The sequence below is a fragment of the Neodiprion lecontei genome, chromosome 2, assembly GCF_021901455.1.
Source record: "Neodiprion lecontei isolate iyNeoLeco1 chromosome 2, iyNeoLeco1.1, whole genome shotgun sequence".
Classification (NCBI taxonomy): Eukaryota; Metazoa; Arthropoda; class Insecta; order Hymenoptera; family Diprionidae; genus Neodiprion; species Neodiprion lecontei.
The window spans coordinates 25,056,404-25,078,462 of NC_060261.1; the positions used below are offsets into that span (position 1 = coordinate 25,056,404).

The following is a 22,059-nucleotide window of genomic DNA, read 5'->3' on the forward strand; positions in this document are numbered from 1 at the left end:
GTTACTTCGCGGTTTGCAAGTGAATCGTATCTACGATATTTCACGGTTAAAGGGTTGCGTTTATGGGAATCCCTTCCAGGCGAGTTGAGGGAGTCCAGTTCTTTGCAGGGCTACAAACAGGATCTTTTTAATCACCTGTTAGCCGCTGAGGATGCGCGATGGCGTGCGATCTGACTTTGCTTTTCCTTGTCATCTGATGTATTTTCTAATTATTTATGACTTTAATTTGAGTCTGTTAGCTGTGTAGTTATGTTTATTTATTTTATTTTACTTTAATTTTCATTTTCTTTCATTTTTCGTTTTATTCATTTTTTTATGTAACCTGACCTACGTCTCTATACTTTTACCATGCTTTCCTCTCCTTTACTACTCTGTACTTCTTATTTTTTATCACTGCACTTATGTGAATTGTTTGTTAGTTTCTATTGGTATAAATATTGCTGGTTTGTGTTAGATTAATTTAAGGTTTTTTGATTGTAATTTATTTTCTGAAGCGGTATTTTTGGCTTTCTCCTGTTTGACATGTTTCTTTCGTATTTGTTGAATTTGTTGTAGACAAATAATTCGAGGTCGTCCAATATTGCCATGGACATTAATAAATATTGATACTGATACTGATACTGATGGTCACGGCAAGACACTATTTGTAAGAGAGGGTTCAACAATCCAGCAGACAACTTGGTCCAGAATTAATACTTTGACTTAAAATTTTCGTCAAGTTTACTCAAAATATCGGGTAAAAATTTGGTATTATACGTAAAATATAAAACATACAATGATGAAAGAAAAATCTTTAAAGTGCCTTTTTTTCACGCTTCTGACTGCCCCTTAAGGGAGTATTCTAGTCTAAAAATAAAAACATTTTCACCATCCATTATTTCACAGAATCCTTATTGGTATTTGAAGAACGTACATTTAAATTTTTCTTAAGAAAAAAAGTGGAAATAAAAAAAAATGATGGATCTCTAAATACGGCTGTTACAAAAGAAACCGGTTGAAGTGGTTGACACGATTCTAGTGCTCCCGTTCATCCGAAACAGAAAAAAAACAAATTTTCTTGATCAATAGGAATGTCGCTATAACTCGTACCAAAAAAAAAAATTATGAAAATGGCAACTGTTTGAAGGCAAAATTATTTATTTTTTATCTTTATTTTTCTAGGTGCTTTTCAATTTTTTATAACTAGTAATAATAATTTAGCAATGCCCGAGGCAGGGGCTTTAAAGAAATGTATACTGTATAAAACAGGAATTCTTCTTACCGTTAATCGGCGATTCTTGGGGCATATAGGAGGCCTTTTACCGTATTCGCAACTTCCTTAGAAGCTGATCTTTCTGGCCTTGAAGCCAATAGATTTGTTGAGGTGTGCATCGAGCAATTGTGCATAGTTTCACAAGTGCTCATAACTTTCTCAATTTTTGAAAATTCGCCATCGGCCTTAGGCCAAAATATTCTTAAAAGATATAGGTGTAATAATATGCAAAAAAATGAATCCATTTTTCCAAATTTGTAGACCAGAATAGCCCCTCAAGTCCTTTAATTCATCTCAAAGTTCCCAAGGACGTACCGGACGGCATTGTAACAGGTTTCGGACAGATAATTGCGTAAACTACGTGGCATCATCCATATTTCTACCTTGGGCATCGCCCTATTCCATTTTTCATCATCTTCCACAGACTTAGGACTAATCGTATTTCTGAAAACGTGTACAGAATTTCTCCATTTACCGTTCCAAGCTCATAAAAACTTGTACCTTGTACTTGTACTTGTAAAGCTGTAGTAGAAGGTTCAAAAGGAATTTTGACGCCCATTTTTTAGTAACTCTCTTCAAAAAATTTACCTTCTTCAGCGTGACAATCTTGATATAATACATGTGATTATTAAACGACAGTTTCCTATCAAAGACAATACCCAAATCTTTAATATGCTCAACATTTGCAAAATGAATACCATTCAAAGAAGAAATAGTCGTTGGCAGCCCAGTTTCACCAAAACGTATACTAAAATATTTATTAACATTACAACTCAGCTCAGATCATTAAGTCCGCGCCACTGGGAGAATGAATCAACATGGTAAATCTTCATGTTGTCACCAAATAACAGGAATTTAAATGCTTTATTCTAAACTTGACATCGTTTTTAAAAACAAGAAATGGCAAGGTTTCTAAATGTGAACCCTGTTCAATACCAGATCGAACAGTCATAGCTTCAGAGACAAAATTTTGAATTCTAACGTAATGAGTTCTACCACAAAGAGACGACTCTAACCACTTAAGCAGACTCCCAGACACGCCATAACAACTTAATTTCCTAATTAATAGATTCATATTGAGCATATCAAAAGCCTTTGTAAAATCAGTGCAAATAACATCGATAGTATTCTTATTTGCAATATTCACAACCAAAAAATCAACATAAATGCAAAAATTAGACATAGTTGATCGACTACTCAGGAACTCGTGTTGTTCCGGGATAATAAATTTTCTTATATATTTTTACAGCTTATCACACACCAGAAGATCAAAAATTTTAGCAAACACATTTGCTGTGCATATGGGCGATAATTATTCACATCAGTGACATCACCACCTTTATGAAGAAGGGAGATACAGGTCATTTTCCATTGTTTAAAACAAACGCCCATACTGAGAGAGTAATTGAATGAATCTATGAGAACCTTGCAGAAAGTTAGAGAGCAGTTTTTTACAAGCAATGGTTGAATACAATCAGGTCCCGGACTGGATTCCTTTCTCTAATTTTTAATACTTGTCAATACATTATTTTCAGTTAAGTAAATATTTTCCATACATTTGTTATGGTCAAAGTGCAACACAGTACCACTCAGATTATCATCCCTATAAACACAACCAAACTTAGATGCAAACAGATTAGCTATGTTTTGCCAACTGTCGGCTGTTTCATTCCCACAATGCATAATTGCCGGTATATAGCATCCTCAACGTTTATGGAACTAACATACCAAAGAATTTTCTACAGTCAACGGTCAGCCCTGCCTTAGTTTCGTTGAGAAGATTCGACTCGTCTCATCTAGAGAGAACTACACAATGCTCTCAACTTCCTAAATAGACCATAGTAATGATGAGAATTATATAGCTTATAACGCTTATGCATCTTTTTTTCTCCTTGATATTATAGGTTATCTCTCTGGAAGACCATTTTGGAATGGTGATAACCCTAGCAACAATCTTTGGTACATGCTTACTAATAACATTAACAGTAGCACCGTTTATGATATTGACTCTATTACCCACACTACTTATTATATTTCCGTAGAAGAATCTGACCAATTCACCTAGACAGCTCCAAAGATATAGCATTATAGTCAGCCCTCTTAAAATCGTAACAATATTTCTTATGCCCTGTGATATTCATCTCGATTACCTGCAGCTCGATATCAAGGACCGACTGGAAGGGATCACAATCAAATATGGCATCCACGTACGCTTGGCACTAAGCATTCATAGCGCTCGTAAATAATAGATCTATAATATTTCCTAAGATATTTGCGCGATTGTTGAACTGAAAGATTCCATAAGATTCACACAAGTTAGTCAGTGAGTTCACCGCAAATCTAATATCAGTATCACTATGATAACCGCTGGCCACAGAATTTCTGGTCTCCCTAATCCAATTACAGCCTGGAATGTTCTAGTCATTAAGTAAGATCAAGTTGTCACTACTTGATCCGCAGGTAGCTTCTAGAAATGAGCTTTGCACACATTCAATATACTGAGAGTAATAATCCAATTATAAAACTCACATTATTAACTGTAACACTGACTATAACCTGTTCAAACGCGTTATCTGTAAGAGAAACAACAGATTGCTTCAACCGTTTTTTTACCATGATCTGTCGCATCTGGTAACATTAAATTGATTTAATCCGTTGCATACACTGTCATCCAGCCAGCTCTCCGTCAGAATAACGATATTGTATTCTTCGTTCAATCCTGTGCAAGTCTAAATTCGGTGATGCGTTCTTTGATGCCACGAATGTTCTGATAGTAAATTCTGATGCTGCTTCTGATCTTTATTTAGAGTTATGACTAGAACACGTCGAATATACATAATGAACACTTTACTTTCGCCGTTATTCTTGCGATTGCCAAGTTCTACACGCAACTTATTGTAATGGGCAAGTTAAGATTTCGTTAGGTCGCTCTTGAACACGACTTGATTCTCAACAAACCTTCTCTTGTTCTTAAAAATCCAGTGCACAGATCCAGTGTACAGTGCTCAGAAGAAGTCAGAATTATCTTTAAAGGTCTGACTTTTAACACTCACAGCGTTCTTCCCCAGTCGAACCACTCTAATTTTATTGACATCGAAAGGAAGCTGATTAGCATCACTAGCAAGCACAACATTCTTCATAACACGTAGAACGTTTCCGCCGGTACTAAGAGAATCTGTCAGGTTGAAAGCAATAATACTCTTTTCCCTGAACTACCTGTCACGGATTTCATTTATGACACATTCACTAGAAGAAGTAACTAGCCCTTCAATGCTGTCAATTCTTCCTTCCACCTCGTCAATCCTGGTGTGGGCATCATTAATACTGCCAACAATGTGATCCATCTTTTTATTGATCATAATACACTCTGATTTCATCCTGTCCCCGAGTGGCTCCGAGTTATTGTCAAGCTCTGCATTTCTATGAGCAGCGCGAGTAGTCTGACTGCTTCCAGAGGAGGGCTGCGATAAAGTATCAGCCCGTTGTATTCCAGCACCGCAACAGAGTAAACTTTCGTATCTGGAATAGACTCTCTTTTTGCAAGACAAGTGATACGGCACATTGCAGTGTGGATATTCGACCGCATCTTTTATCAAAATTGGACCCGACTTATTAGGGCAAACCACGCACTTCATATCAAGCATTATAATAATAGCAGGGAAGAGAAAAAATAAAATAAAATCCAGATCAGTGAAACACATGGTGTTTAAGTTCAGAACAGTCAACTAAACAAAGGCACCGTAACCGACTAAGCACACACGACGATTAGGTTACAAGACACTTTATCAGTCAAAAGACACCAAACCAACTCACCTAATACTAAAATATTTAGGGCAAAACCAGCAATAATAATTTCTTGATTACTATACGCAATATAACACAAAGCAGTAATATTATTAGGCAACAAGAGATATTCGATACTGTGGTCCGGCAACAGAATGAATGTATCGATACGCCATCTTGAATTTTCTGCATAAATCAGAAAAAACACTACGTACAAACGCTTTTTTGATGTGCAAATACATATGAAAAACAATCTTTATTGCCAAGTACATAATTGAAACATAAATTAATATGCATATAGAAACCCTTTTCCGTAATTTCAACGAACTAGCAGGCCTGAAATGAAAAACCTGCAGTGACTGGTACTACTTACCGGAAATTTTCATAAAATAAAAGGAAAATTCGATTTTGGAGCTGCACCTGCAGTCGAGAAAATCAATAGTCTAGGACCTAACTAGTCATTGCTTTAATGGTTATTTATAGGCAAAGTCATATCAAACTACGTATGCATTAGTGTGTCAGTTTCAACATTATTTCATGATCATGAGCCTCGTTGTTAAATTAGCACCTTTAGAAACCATGATGCCCGCGTTCTATACCAAAAGCTTGAAGTATATCATTTCTTCCAATAATTTTACAAACAAGATTCATATGAACGGGTATATGTGTTTCATACATATGTACATTGAACAGAAGTTGATGCATGTGTAACAACATAATTACATAATCCAATTCATCCTTTTATGAAATTTTTCCTTGGTCACAAAGGCTCATGACCAGTCACTAAAAATTTTTTATTTCAGGGTGGCTAGTTCTTTATTTTTTACGTTTATTTAAATTTTTACAAAACGGCGTGTGTGTACGTACATATTACTTTATGATTGACCGATGAACTTGGCAATAAATATTGATTTTAAAATTCTTGGTACACCAAGAAAGCATTTCTATGGATTGCTTTTTTGTGGATTTTGAGATAGAGAAGGAATTTTTATAGCTGTTCACCACTTTGGTGAACTTAGCGCAAGGTCTTTGCACCTGAGATGCTCTTAAGGGAATGCCTTGTCTTTGGAAACAATATAGGTACTAAATGTGAAAATTTTTCTATTTTTACACCACCTGTAGACCTCACTCGCTAATTATCAGTGATTTAGGTGTTGTATTGAATTCTCCCATTATTCGTATAAGTTACTGCGGTTGTGTTGCCCATGCACAGTACAATTTCACAATCATTGACATCCGAAACAAAGCACCTTAGTACCCAAAAAGCAGCTAATAGCATCAAATAATTAATATAGCAAACTTTTTTCGGACTCAATGAAAGTCCGTTTGTACTCCTTTGTAGTTTATAACCAGCAACATACTTTCCATCCAGATCCTAAGGCATCTAACCAATTTTCCGTCTTGCAGGTGTACCTCCTGTTTAAATTATATGCCGTGGGTAATTTATTAGTCCGTCACTCCAACTCCTTCTGAATGTAACTCGGTATTGTCATTGTCGGGCCGTACTCGTCGTTAGCCATTTTTTTTCACATTTTTTGGCGTAGCCCCAATCAAACTCAACACGGGGCAGTAAGTAAGCAATGATTTGACATACCAGTTGTGCAAGCTAGCGAATTTTACAATTCTGTCTTAGTGAAGGGGAGTTCATGATATTGTCTGTCAAATTTCTCTTTTCGATTTCAGCTATTTCAGGGCTCATTTTGTCTGAATTCAGAATAAATCCTAAAAATCTACTGTGCTTTTGGCGTGTCGTTACATTTTTCATAGTTTATTACGAACTATAAAGATTCTAGCGTTGATATCAAGGTTTTCAAATGCAACAGCCATTTATCAAATAAGCTACCCAAAATCAAAATATCCTCAAGCTAAACTATCGATCGGAACCATTTTTCTGTCAGATCTTTTGCAACTGCACTTATATTCTCATGGAAACATAAGGTCTTATATCCAACCCAATGCGTAAACAGGTAAAATGAAAAGGTTCATTGTCGAAAAGAAGTTTAATAAATTTTTGACCATTTTTATGTAACGGTATCGCAAAGCAGGCATTTTTCAGGCTTAAGTGACACATAGATGTAGTTGTCGTTTGATAACAGGTCAGTTGCAGCCACCAAATACAGTAGCTTAAAATGTGGGGCATTCATAAATAAATTAAGCTTTTTGATATTGATAATAAAGCGGTTTGACTTATTAAGCGTTTCTATAAGAAAATATGATGATACAAATTGATTCCCCATCGTTCAACTGCCCGAATGTTGAGTAGATTATCAATTTCTGATCTGTTGATAACAGAACTGTGTTCGAGGACAGACTACTTGCGAGGGTCCTATGCAGGGAGAGCTGTGTCGAAACGGTAACAAATAGTATTCTGTATTTCCTAATACATTGCAAAAGAAATTTATCTTTCGTGAGGGCATCTTCTGTGGTAAATGGTAAGTTCACCTGGTACTCAAGGCTTGAATCTGATGTTCATCTCGTTTGCCTTCTTGGCTCTTCCAGACGAGCTTTTGGGGTTTAAACTGTATCTCGGCTGATGTGATGACCGTACATTTAGTGAATGTTAATGGAGAATCCAATTACTCATCCATCTTCTCCATTGATCGAGCTTCCTTGACTCTTCCACCAAGGTTTTCACCATCAAAAACAAATCCGTAATGTTTTTTTTCTTCTAAAACTTCTCTTAATATTCTGTCCAACAGTCCAACCTTAGAAGAATAAAGGTCTTCCTGGCTATTGCTTGAATGTAACGAATTTCGATCAAAAAGTTTTCTGCATCTAATAGAAATTCTAATAATACTAATTTGTCGACCTTCCGCATTCTGCAATAACGGTATCGATATTTCTGAACCTAGGGGGACAACGCAGTCCCTGTAAAGCTTTGTAAGTGGTTAAAGTGATCGTCTCGCTTTAAGACAAACCCTCAAACTAGTAATTACACCCTATGAAAGCTTTCCACTCTCACACCTTATCACTCGACGACATTTTCCATTGCAGTATCATACTGTTTACCACAGAAAACGATATAAAGTGTTAACATGGCGCTCACCGCGTATTCCAGTGATGGTGCGCAAAACTAAGCACCACGGACACTATTTGGTTCCCGAAATAAACAACGGAACCAGGGAAGCTGTCCTCCAGTGCGTTAAGTGACAATTGCTGAAGACGGCCAGCTAAGTGGAAAATTTTGAAGCTTAGCGCAATTGTTACGGCACGGTGAAGGGAGCTTCGGCACAAAGGTTTTCTACCAAATACAGTTTTTATTGTGAGCACTATAAGCCAGTTGGTAAATGTGGGGCACTTCCATTACCCTCGCACTCGCTGTGCTCTTTTGCTTGCTTCAAAATAATACCCATGGTTGGCTGTCTTCAGCAACCTTCAGTCAACGTTCAGAGAAAACGAAACTTCGAAATTCTTGTGATGAACTACTATGCAAGATGGCTCGGTTTTGGGTCACGCTTTGTCGATGCATTTCTTCTTCCAATAGTTTTTCCATTCTCTGGACTTTTTTCATCAGGCTGCCTAGCTCCTCTGTTGGCTGGTATATTCGATATTTTCTTTTCGATTTCCCCATATTTTTAAGAAAAAAAGGTGTAACAAGGGTCACTGTTGAACTTATGACGATGCGAAGCACAAAGAACATTATGATCAAGTAAGTCCGTGTGGGGCAACTGCGAACCCCCATCTTAAGTGTTCAAATTCTGAAATGTGACACTTCCTGGCTACCGGTACGGTACTACGTGTTTATAATCTTGAGAACGAGATGGGAAATATAATTTCTGGAGTTCACTTAGAAAATAATATTGAAAACGCGCCCACATAAGTAGCATGCGTTGTGGCCTAGGACCAAATTCTCGAATCACTCGATCGATACGTCGTATGAAATATGTAATACATTTCTATTTACGAGACTTGATTCCGATTGGTGCCCTTGCACGTGGCGTTGGCGATAAATATAGATATAAAGACTTTAATAAAGACCAGCTTTATGGGCTTTTGTACGCTAGTTTAACATGGATCTACTAAAACTTCTGGGGATGTTTCTTTGCCTCAAAATATGGACCTTTTCGAGTGAGGTTTCATCTCTTGAGCCGTTCTTCACTCCGCTTAAAATTGATTCATCAATAATTTGATAAGTGAAATGCCCTAATAAACCAATCCTGTTTTGTATTTTTTGGTAAAATATTCATTTTTATTGTCCTCATAGAGAGGTTCTCATATATTCTACGTAAACAGATATATTATTATTTCAGAGTCATTATAAAATATCATGTATGAATTTCGACAACCTGATATATTGTCGATCCAGCAAAAGAAGACCTAATAGATGAAATTAGACATCAGAAGCTTCATATTTTGAACCAAAGAAACACACTTAGGAGTTTCAGTAAAATCTGTATTCCAGAGATCTGACACTCTCCTTGTTAGTCCAATTCTGCTGGCAGAAACAAAACTCTGAACACCGGTCAGTTAGTACGTTCAAGCATATTGGACAAAATTTCCACTAAGGATACATATTACATATACATATAAATACTGACAAGCAAATGAACTTGAAAGCATTCAATGGGATGGCACCTTCAGTTAATGCAATAATTCACATGTTGAAACCAGGATACATATGCAGAACTATATACCTACACCGTTTTTATCGTGGTGTGCTTAATTTGTGTTAAAGTGAAATGTGTAGTATCAATGATTAGATGTAATGTTGTACACCACCATTTAACGTTTGTATTTCTCCTAATTTTAATTCAATTCCAGTTTATTATAATTGATTTCACTATTTTATTTTGTACATGCAACTGTTGCGCCATACACACATTTACAGGTTTTACCTCTTTGCCGTGTTTCTTGTACCGGCATTCGCAGTATTATGTTATTTTTATAATAACAAGTAATTTAGGTGTCTCAATAAATGCACCGACGAACGAAAAACTTTATTGTCATCACACTATTCAGATCTCAACGTTGTTTTATTCTAACTCTTAGAAAGGTTTCTATGAACGCGACGATTTGTTAATCAACCAAGCGGAGATTTCAATAATATCAAAGTTTTATTTAGGAATCGGGTCTTACCATAATATAATAATTTGTACCAGAAATTTTTGGTTAGACCTATTTCTAACGGAAATAAAAATATTACCACTTTCGCCGAAGATTCGTTTTATGAACCGACCGTACCTATTTCTTTTCGTTATAACGAAAAGAAGATAGAATTTATTGAATATAGGATACAAAATTATTCATTTTATAAAAATATTTCGCATGAAATAGAATCTGAGAATTCTCGGTTCGCACTGTTCTAGAAGACATTGTTCGTCACAATATTTGCTAAGTGGGTTTACAGTTTGCTGCAAAATCAATATGCTGTTAGATACACTTGTTATTTTATTTCGGCGATATTTAGGTGTGTTATGTTATTTTACGTCGTACGAAATGACGCATAGAGAAATCGAAGAACCATTACACCTTCAACAGAGTTCCAATTTTTGGGAATTTAACCCACGAAATTTACAGGTACGTTGATACTTGTCTCTTGAAAGATCAACGTCTCCAGAAGCAAAATTAATTCTTTCAACTCCTATATAGTAGTAGATTCCAGATCTGTTAAAATTTCAAGGTAAAAACGTTTCACCGAAAATTTCTCTGCAACACTCCCCAAAAGACTTGAGAAAAGTTAACAATCAAATTTGGTAGAACGTCGCTGATTTCGACTAAAAAACCTGTAGTTTTCTGTACTTTACTAATTTTTGGCGTACTAGGCAAAGCAAAACCGTATACGATCATCCAAATTTTCAGAATGTCAATAATTTGTGTCATGCAAAAGATCAAGCCTTGTTTAAAAATTCATCATGAATAAGTTTAAGAAAATGTATTTTGTATGTTTTTCAGAGATGACTTTGTTTTTGACTCGTCTAAAGTCTGAATATATTGCACATTTTTTCAAAAATAGACCCAATTTAGGAAAATATGTTATTTCAAAATTTCTCCCAACTTGGAATTGCAACTTCACATCATATCTCGTACTGACAAATGTTCTCATAAAATTCTTCCAAATTTTTTGTTCGGATCAAGTATTGTTGAAATCTAATCAGGTCAGTTTGATGCATGGGTCGAGTATTCTTTGAAACCTTTTAATTACCTCGCTTTAACAAATTGTATAGTTTCATATCCCGCTGAAACTTCGTGACTCAAATATAATAAGCTACAATTTTGCAATAATAGAACACTCAGAAAATTAGCCCTTATAGCTCGAATTGAAAATAAGAGAGAAGTATCTATTCCACGCATTCTGCTGTCAAAAGATTGAAAAATTTATATGCATATAGTAAAAATATTCAAATATATTTCCTCGACAATGAGCATCATACAATGATTTCTGTCAATTTCTCTTTTGACGGAATTACCTTTGGTGCCATTTATTGAGGGATGCAGTTATTCTGTTAACATAAATATAGAAGATAGATATATTCCTTTTATTCTTCGGGCTTATGTTATAAAATGCACATGTTACACCAGTCGATGAAAAATAGCGATACAAGAATTGGAACTGGAAGGCACATATAAATAATATGTCAATGTTATTTTAATAGACTTGATAAACTGTATTTAGAGATGAGTGATCGATTTGGGTTACTTAAAATTGCAGGTGATAGCTGTGATATCAATACTCTTTATTGTGCTATCAACCATCGCATTAACTCTCAACACCATTCCTAGTATGCAAGTGAATGACGAAAAAGGAAACTTTCAAGACAATCCACAACTTGCAATGGTGGAAGCGGTTTGCATCACTTGGTTTACACTTGAGTATGTACTTAGGTTCAGTGCCTCCCCTGACAAGTGGAAGTTCTTTAAGGGAGGCCTAAACGTAATAGACCTTCTCGCAATACTTCCTTACTTCGTGTCTCTATTCCTCGTCGAAACAAACAAGAACGCAACGGACCAATTCCAGGATGTGCGTCGTGTAGTTCAGATATTTCGTATAATGCGCATTTTGAGGATACTGAAGCTTGCACGCCATTCAACCGGGCTCCAAAGCTTGGGCTTTACGTTACGTAATTCATACAAAGAGCTCGGCCTGTTGATGCTATTTCTTGCAATGGGCGTCTTGATATTCTCAAGTCTCGCTTATTTTGCCGAAAAGGAAGAACCTGGAACTAAATTCATAAGCATTCCCGAGACATTTTGGTGGGCAGGAATCACCATGACAACCGTAGGCTATGGAGATATTTACCCAACTACTCCCCTCGGCAAAGTGATTGGAAGTGTATGTTGTATATGTGGTGTCCTGGTAATTGCGTTACCCATTCCAATTATCGTCAATAATTTTGCCGAGTTCTACAAGAATCAGATGAGGCGCGAAAAAGCACTGAAGCGCCGAGAGGCTTTGGAAAGGGCGAAGCGAGAAGGAAGCATTGTTTCCTTCCACCACATCAACCTGAGGGACGCCTTCGCTAAGAGTATAGATCTCATCGACGTCATCGCTGACACGGGTAAGAAGTGTTCACTCACTGTTGAATTTACCAAAAAAGTCAATCATCATTTAACGAGATATTACGGTAACTGGTTAAACAGATAAATTGCTTTACGAAATATCTTATTTTTCATCATAACAACCGCACCATTCTCTTACACACATTTATTGCCACTGCAGCTTGCGTACACATTATTACTAAACACAACTTTCATGATTTTAGTATATTCAGACCTTTTTTTGGTTGGATTTATTGATCGTTCATTCTTTGCGTTATATCAATCTTCAAAATTTCTTGCCTTTTCTTTCACTTAAAAATATTTTTATCTCATATTACCCGATTGTATACTTTATTTGACTTGTCCAACACAAATTCAGCAAACTATCATATTCTAGCACGCACGTCATAAACATGTACGAATACTCGAGTCGCAGTCACAGCATTTGAGAAATGTAGTCCGTGCAAGAGATTTTCGATTTTATATTTGGTCGCCATGTTACAATAGCGTCCTAAATCACGTCAAGAATTTCTCATCGCGATGAAGAATCAAGTTCTGAGATCATTTATGATTAACCATTACCAACGATTGTAAAATATTTCAAACGTAAATACACTTTAAGTAATGACAAGTATTTCCAATAATTAGAGAGAGAGAGTACGCTGTGGATTTAGAGATATCAAATAATTCTGTAAAATAGCGTTTCTATAGATCCAAAATGATGAACCGCGTATTTCAGAGAATCTCATTGATAAAAAAAAGGCTAATTCTATATGTATGCTGCACTGTTGAGTTTATTAAGGCGCAATTCATTTATCGTTTGTTTTACAGTGAAGGAGGATGAGGTATAGTTGCTGTTGTTGTCAACTTTATTTGCCAGAATGTGCAAACGCTTTACCTGAGTTTCGATTCTAATTTTAGGTGGAATACCAACTGTTTTTCCACACCTACATAAAGGACAACCGGCTATACATACTTACATTTTAAATTAAGCCATAATCAAATTAATAAAATACATTATGCTTGTTTTCTTACTCCGCCCCACTTGCTTTTTAACCATTGTACAATTCCCCACGTCCCCTTCTGCCAAACTGACGATTATGTAAAATAAAAACAATGGTTTTTAATGTCTAGCTTGCAAATGCTAAGGGTACCAATTGAATTTGATGATCAATCGATGAACGCAATTAAATCGACATACCGATGTCGTAAATTTGATATTTCCGACAGATCCCTTAAATTTATAACAACATATTTCTTCGAACACTTACTCTGCGATATTTTCCGATCATTAGTCTCATCTTTTTTTTTGCAAATTTTGAGGTATACTATGCATGATATTGAATCACGATTTCTAACTTGAGCTGTTCTTGAGGTGATGTAGTACTCCTACTGAGCAAACTCACTCTTTTTCTTCCTATATTAAAGAAACAAACGAACTTAAAGCATTCAAATTTCGACGGCGCAGCACTCTTTTGAAGCGGAATTCAGGAAAGTTACTCTAGAAATAAAACGGGAAATGTGGGAATGGTAAGACGTATCAAAAAACTACACATTTTTTGACGATTTTCGGGATATGAGTAGCTTTCCGAAATTCCGCTAGAAAAGAGCGATGCACCGTCGAAATTTCAAACATTTCGGTTTGTTTGTTTATTTAATATACCAAGAAAAACGGTGAGTTTTCTCGGACGGTAAAGGTAGAAATACCACATGGCATTAACTAGAGTTTAGCTCATGATGAAACTTAAGTAAACCGATCAATCAATGCAATTTCTACCTACAAAGTTTTCCACGGGATTGGAATAAATCGCGAGGTCATGTTAAAGAATAGCTGCTCACATCTTCAACAAGTAGGTATATAATTGTTCTTTCATGTATGAAACACTAAGGTGTCATTCCGACTGGTGTTTTAGGTCAGAACATGTCGGGAATAGATGGAAACAGCACGGAGGGTGAATCCGCGTGTGGTCGAGGCCCTGCGCAGACTGGTGCGGGATGCTACCGTAACTACGAGCATTGCAGCATATCTACTCATCGCCGAAGCGCCTCAACGTGCTTGCCAACATTGCCGAATGATCTGTCAACCCCGGAGAGTCCGAACCATCGTCTGCTTGACTTTGCCACCAGTTCATCACCTAATAGGAACGATCACTATTTCCAAGATGATATTCCAATCCAGCCATCAACTCAAGGGAATACCACTCCTAGTGTAAGCTGAGTTTTACATGTTTATCTTATTCGTTATTACTCCTATCGACTTACGAACGTCTATGATGTAGTCCGATAAAACAGAACGCGCGTAATACAGAACGAGCAAACGCCAATCATTCCTTGTTTTTCAGTGAATCATTAGGGACGTAGCATAGCCAATCTCAGAGCTAAAATAGAAATCGTCCGAAGAATAAAATGCAATAGCTAAGCTAAAAACAATTTTTATCTCAAGACATAGCTTACATAAATCATGGAAAATCAGGGCTGGAAGTAGTCTGCACCTTGATGTGTACCGCATTGAGAAATTTAAAACTAACAATAATAATGTCGCAGCGTGACCCTGATGTCAATAGTTCAGGCGCTTCCTTCAGTGCAGCGTAGCAGCTATCACAGTTTATAAAATCGTGAGGTCTAAAGATTTTCGTAGGGAAAAAGATGGAATGGATATTTCAAAACGGTAATATCTACTTAAATAATTAAATAACCATTATTGTTTCACTCTGAAAAAAAAACAATCCTAGAATATTTCTTGAATCTTAGCAAATATAATGATTGTTTGGAGATACTAATTACGATACCAAATTCTAATGGCGGCAACACCACTATGTAAAACAATTTGTTACGTTATGCGTACTTACGACTATGTGATAATGGTCGTTGAATTTAGATAATGTAACAATTCTTGCTAAGTGCGACTCGTGATCGCTTGATTCGTGGACCATTCCGAAAAAAAATAAAATATTGAAGCCGTATCTCTTAGGGCGGTCCGTAACATAGGTTTCAACGCATTTCGATGGGCTATCCCTTATATTTTAATTTTATTTAATTCTAAGTAAATCAGCAATATCTCTCAATTAAAGAAAAATTTTAATTAAAATTATTTACAATGCGAGACTGCGGAACCGGAGGTAGGACCTGAGTTCAAATCCCCGCCTGTCAAGGAGGACCTGAGCGGCAGCTCGCAAAAATTGTAAGACGGGTCACGTCTCTCCGACGCTAAATTGGCGGGTTGAGGTTTGAACTCGGTCCGGCTACACCTCGATAAGATCTTCTGCAGTTTTCCTTATCCCTTGAATGTGGATTTTTCTATCGAACATCTTAAGACGCTGCAGCCGCAAAATGATGATCACTAATCCATCCCTTCCCTTGCTCTGCACAAATCTCCTATAGACTTCTGAGGACATACATACTTTACTACGTATGGCGGGAAATGGCAATGATTGTTATACATATATTGTAACGTTCGCGGTTTTTCTAGAGCCACCGGATCGTGCAACCTCGTTAATGTGAGTAGTCTTTATCTTTGATTAAAACGATTTAAATTGATAAAAAATAAAAAGAACTCCTCTTTTGATTGGGAAGAAAGGTCATAACCTATGTCTACGCAAACCACCCTGTTTAATGAGTTAATTCGTGGTTCACGGACTCGGATAGCAATGGCTAGTAGAGAGATTGCCAATGCTCGCCCTGCGGGTGAACCAAGCTGCGGGGGGATTTGGACGTGGTGGGAGTAGTTCGCGTGCATATTGGCTTGGCCGATACGTCAGATTTTGGAAGATCGCTGCTGCACCTGCGTGTACATCAGCTACCTGGGTAATGCAGAGTGACTGCAGAGCTGACTGAACGGCGGCGTGCACGTGCCTCGAGCGTATCTATCGGGTGAACCTTTTTGTTTGGAAACCGCGCCTTCCGCATTCGTTGGAGAAATCAACAAGTGCGAGAGTTCACGTTTATTCACAGACTCGATTGTATTTTGCTGATGATGAATGAGTCTGTAACCGAACATTTAATTGTGATAAGCATATATTTATATCACGGTCTCCTCAATTGGGCCTGTTGCGGAAAAGTATGCTCGTCAAAAAAAAAAAAAAAGATGTCTCGATCCGAGTATCGTTAGATTACCAGCCACGAGTGCAACGCCCGCTGCTACGGACTATACACAATAATTATGGCGATCCAGTGCATCTTCATCTACTAAAGGCTTAACAGCCAATTAATTACTTTTTACGTAGATTCAGTTCAATTAGATATAATATTATTCGAAGAAATTGCTCATGCGTATACGGGCTGGAATGAAAGGATAGTCTCTGACGCAGTCATGCACCTACTGACGAGCATACTTTTCCGCAACAGGCCCAATTGAGGAGACCGTGATATAAATATATGCTTATCACAATTAAATGTTCAGTTACAGACTCATTCATCATCAGCAAAATACAATCGAGTCTGTGAATAAACGTGAACTCTCCCATTTGTTGATTTCTCTAACGAACGCGGAAGGCGCGGTTTCCAAAAAAAATTTATTATATAATTTTGGTATTATGTATTATACTGCCGTTAATCAACGAAAACAAAATTCAGAATAATATGTTCTATTCGACATTTTTTCATTAATGTTACATTGTTATGATTTTATCATCAGTGCAGCATTTTCCAATTTCTTCGTCAGCTTCAGATATGAAAACATTTTTTTTTCTCCAATTATCTTTATCGTTTGATGTTTAGACTCCAGCTGTGAACAGCATCCTTTAAACCATTTATTCTTCAGTAGCTTCAATTTTTTCGACTATGAAATGGAGGATCAGATGACGGTAGCAAACATGAATGAGTTTTGTGATCAACTCTTGCGTGGCTATAGAAATGGTCCGTAGATTAACGTAAGTCCCGAAGAGTTGTTTCCCATACTTAAAAGTGAACCACGCCAAATATCTTTAGCACCACGCAGTGGCTCAACTTTTATAAGAAAAACAGTATTTTTCGCGGGAGTCTTCATCACTTCATAAACTAATTCAATTACTGGAAATACCATCAAGTGCGATTAAAATCATTTGCCATTAATACCCTCTTTTTTCATTAATGCTTTCTTTAGTTTTCATAAAATTGCTTTCTATGGTATTATTTTATGCTTGTATAGCAATTTATATAATATTTTCCATCAACGTCGAATGGACTGTGTCGGAAGACTTCGAATTGTTCCAATTTCAACTTTTCCCGATAAAAGCACACTTGCTATGCTGAAACATTGCTGTCTAAAAAATTGGGATTTTAGTGGTAAGATATGGTGAGGCTGAATTAGAATTTGAATCGAATAATTCCACTTAAACCAATCAAATGTTTGTCATACAATATAAAAGAGTTTAAGAATCAGAGAAAACTATAATACGAATGATTTGAATATAAAACTTTTGAACTGAACAAAACAATGCTGATAGGTAATTATGAATAAATTCGATGGTTTTAAGATATGAAAGGTTGAAAACTATGAAACGAGCTAACGAATACCATAAGTTAACAAAATGTTGGATCAATAGTCTAGATTTCTAGTTGAGTTATAGAGATCAGAGTTATAGTTAGAAGGGAGGATGAACTTGGGAGATTTCACAGGATGGAGCGGGAGTTATCTTTTGGAACCTATCACCGGTACCGAGCTGTATCTTTAACCTGAGTCCCAGAATCATCGTAAAGGATGCAATATCGTCTAATCTGGCCAATTACAATATATAATATACCGGGACAATCTCTTGAAACTTGAAAATCAACTGCGCATGCGCGAGTTTTATCGGCTATTCATGCAGGCTGGCTATCCAGATTTTCAGCCGTCAAACTATTTTTGGCGACACCGTAGTAGATACGAATTTTCGAACTTAGCATTTGTTGTTGAGTAGGACAGTTGATTCTTCAAAGAATGCTCGGAATTTAATGCCTATGCTCTTTGAAAATTCAAACGTATGCATTTTGTATACGTTGGCCTCTGCATCACAGACATGAATATCGCTGACGGAAGATTTCGCCGACCAATGAGATTGAATTACTTGGTGCATGCGCAGTTGATTTTCAAGTTTCAAGAGATTGTCCCGGTATATAACTGGACCGTTGAATTTCCGCAGAGATGCTTGTCGAAACTGGTGTCCTGCAGTAATCTACAGTGATCTGCAGGCCTTGGATGGGAGCTGATATCAAGTAGTAAGGTGCACTCCGCACGTCTTCCTGGTAAAGATCACTTTGATATCTTGCTCAACAAATTCGACTGACTGGTCGGTGTTACGTGGTCTTTGATTACAGCTCGGTTTTTCCGATAGTAGGGGTAGATATTACTGATGTCGAATCACTTCATGTATCCAATTTTCGAACCACTCGGTTCATCATTCGGTAAGTCCGAACAAGCGAATGGAAGAATGTGAAAAAGTCACTTTCAATCGAAACCAATACTTTTCCTATATCACCATTGGTGATGCAAAATAAAAATGGTCGATAATTCGAAGTAATTAACTTATTTAAACTTCACTTGTATTTGAAATACAATGATTCATGATAATGTGGAGAACTTTGAGAAAAGTATAATTTAGTGAAGAAAACGCGTTGGTGATGTTTTAAAGAAGAGTTCGAAGCTTACCACAACATCTTTAACCTCAAAAATCTCATTATATCCATCGTCATAAGAAGTGATTTCTTGAATTGCGATCTGACGTGTTGGATCATGGTAACTTTTCGTAGCTGAAGAGCGTTGTTCTTCATACCGAAGCTTTGAGCAGTTAGTAAGACTACTTAGTATCTCAATAAAAGCTGTATAATACTACCTATCTTCATATTTAGTAGTCACATGGAAAACAAATTGAAATTCCCATCACATTTAGTTATCTAATACATATCACATACCTACCCTAGTAGCGTTGCCTTCAGTTGCAAAAATTTGAGAAGACTCTGTGGGAAGTCTTTCTACCAGGTCAATACAGAATCTTCCCTGACAGCGACATTTTGCTACCTGACAACAGACTTCTGCAAGATTTCGAATAATGCAGATTCTGATCTCAGACCCGCAGTCAAATGTGGAAGTAGACACATAAAGTCTGCAATTACAGCCTGTAGGCAGGCTTACCTCAGAATGCTACTAGGGTATATGTAATATTCTAATACACATAACTTTCGATCCCATTGAATTTTTCGTACGAAGTTTTATAATCGACTTGAGATCACAATTCTTCAAAAAAATATTTTCACCAAACTAGTTTTTTACGCCTAAATTACGCTGTAGGAATTTCATTTTAATCCGTCGATTAATTTTTAAAATATAGTGGTCACAATCTTTGACAACTTTGTTTGGACGAAAATGCATTCAAAGTTTTACACTTGACCCTTTTATGCACGAATTTTCCTGTACAACTAATTTTTCTAACATAATCTGAATAGAGAATTTTTAGGGTCGCTGATAATCAATATGGAATTAGATTTTCGAAATTCGAAATGGCAGATCGAATATGGCAGACGTAAACCCAAGAAGTCACTTGATTTGCGTAAGACTCGAAACTTGGGGGTTTTCGAGGTCACTGATTATAAAAATGAACTCCAAGTTTGAGAATTCAATTTTGAATTGATAAAATTTTTCCTTTTGGTGGTACATGTTTTATGAATACTAACAGATTTTCGAAGTTCTCTTAAACTCCTATTACGTCCCGGGATAAATTTTGTACAATAATCTTATATGTTTGTACAACTTGTAACCGAACATATATTTACGCTCGGTTCTACGAGTTTCCACGGCCACCCTCGCCTTAAGATGGCGTTCATAATGCGGTGGCAGCGCAGAGCTAGCCACAGCTCCCGAGCTGTGACCTCACGCCTCGCGGGGGTTTCAGAAGGGCCGGTGCTTCAGCCAGTAGCAAGCAGTTAATCCACCGACACCGCACAACCAGGATGTATGCCGCTCTGAGTCAAACGAATTGCATAACGTTTTATGCAGCATTGTCGCAAGTGCATTCAACCTCACGTGGTATCAACTTCTCAAAAGCGCATCGAGCTTTCCGTTTCTCGGCGTCCTTAGCCATCCGTATTTCCGTTTATTTGGTGTTCTGAGTCAGCCGTACTTGCGGTTAATTGACGTTCTGACCATCCGTACTTCCGTTTACCTAGGTATAGAAGTAATTTATATTTCCATTCATTCAAGCATACGAGCCTGTTATATTTCCGTTATTCTTGGCGCATTGAGCTATCCGTATTTCTACTCCGCAAATACTACCGCACTAGCAGCCTCATTGACAGAGGCGAGTTTTGACCATTTAACGGACCGAGGCCCACTATTTCCTCTTCCCTCGCCTAATCTTCACGGTTACAGATCCAGCGAGGGGTATATAACCCAATATATTCTCGGCCCTAAGCCATTTGAGGTGCAACCGAGCTGAGGTGCGTACACTCTATCGCCGTTCTAACGCAGGTGTACTAAGCTGCACGTACACACCATCGTTATATCAATCGTATGGTTTCTATAAACACGGTATTCGTCGAATATAAGGCACCGTATCATAAATCCATCACCGACGACTCGTGCTGCATTACTCCCCAAAGGAAACAGAGGTTATACGATAAGTATGTCACCAGCTCACGTTGCAACATCGGGCACTGGTTAGCTCTTGAGCAGCCACAAAACTACACAATTCGGGGTCACGTGACATCCGGCGGAAGTTCGATGAGTACAACTATCGACTACTCAGTTTCACGGCAACAGATATACTGACTCCAAGTCCAAGCTTAAATTATATTTATTATTTAGATATATTTAGTATCCTGTTATAAACCGGTCAGTACAGCTGCCGTCAGCCATCTGCCGTCAATAGTAAGAGGGAACTACGGATATTATAGGATATCTCTAGAACCATCCATTAGATCACCTTAAAATTTTCACAGAATATTTTCGAAACATTATACTTTGAGAAGCTGGAAGAAGAAATCGTTTTTGTGAAAATCGTGACTGCTTCTAACCTCTTGACCAGTTAATATTGCTGGCCATCGCTACGCCAGTGCTGCCACTTCACCAGTATTCTTAACCATCGCTTTGCCCATGTTGCTGACCATCACGATGCTAGTATTGTTTTTTAAATCGAAATTGTATTAGATGGTCAATGAAAATTAAAATATAATGTATGGTCGCCCGATCCTCGAACCACAAAACAAAGCACCGCAAACTCCTAACGGACGTTGCGATGCTTTTTAATTAAAAATTACGTCGAAAATCAGTTTCAAACAGAGAATATCATTTCGTTTTAACTAGTATAATATATACACAGGTACATACCTGTCATTTATTCAGAAATAAAAATTTTCCAGCATCTACTCAGAATTCGAACCCGTGATCTTTGGGTTACGAATTCAGTACGCAGTCCACTCAGCCGAAACGTACATGTGCTATAAACAAACCGAATGTTCCATATAATCGGTGACCTCAAAAATTGATGTTTAATGAATCAATTTCCGTTCATCTTTGTTTTACCAACACACAAGTTTTGCTAAAATCATAAGTACGCAAGAACAATTTGCAGTTGTGTCAAGTTGAATCTGAATTCTCT

The 22,059-nt window shown here is 37.1% G+C and overlaps 1 protein-coding gene across 10 annotated transcripts in view; it reads left to right on the plus strand.

Annotated features, from left to right (window-relative positions):
* Positions 1–22,059, plus strand: part of LOC107223796 (potassium voltage-gated channel subfamily B member 2) — a 114,010-nt gene that overhangs the window by 37,132 nt on the left and 54,819 nt on the right. For all 10 annotated transcript variants that reach the window (XR_006902691.1, XR_006902692.1, XR_006902693.1 and 7 more), the window contains 2 exons: positions 11,685–12,531; positions 14,425–14,720. Coding sequence is in view for 5 of the 10 variants with exons in the window: in XM_046730662.1 (XP_046586618.1) it covers positions 11,685–12,531; positions 14,425–14,720 (1,143 nt within the window). In the remaining 5 variants the exon portion in view is untranslated. The remainder of the gene's footprint in view (positions 1–11,684; positions 12,532–14,424; positions 14,721–22,059) is intronic.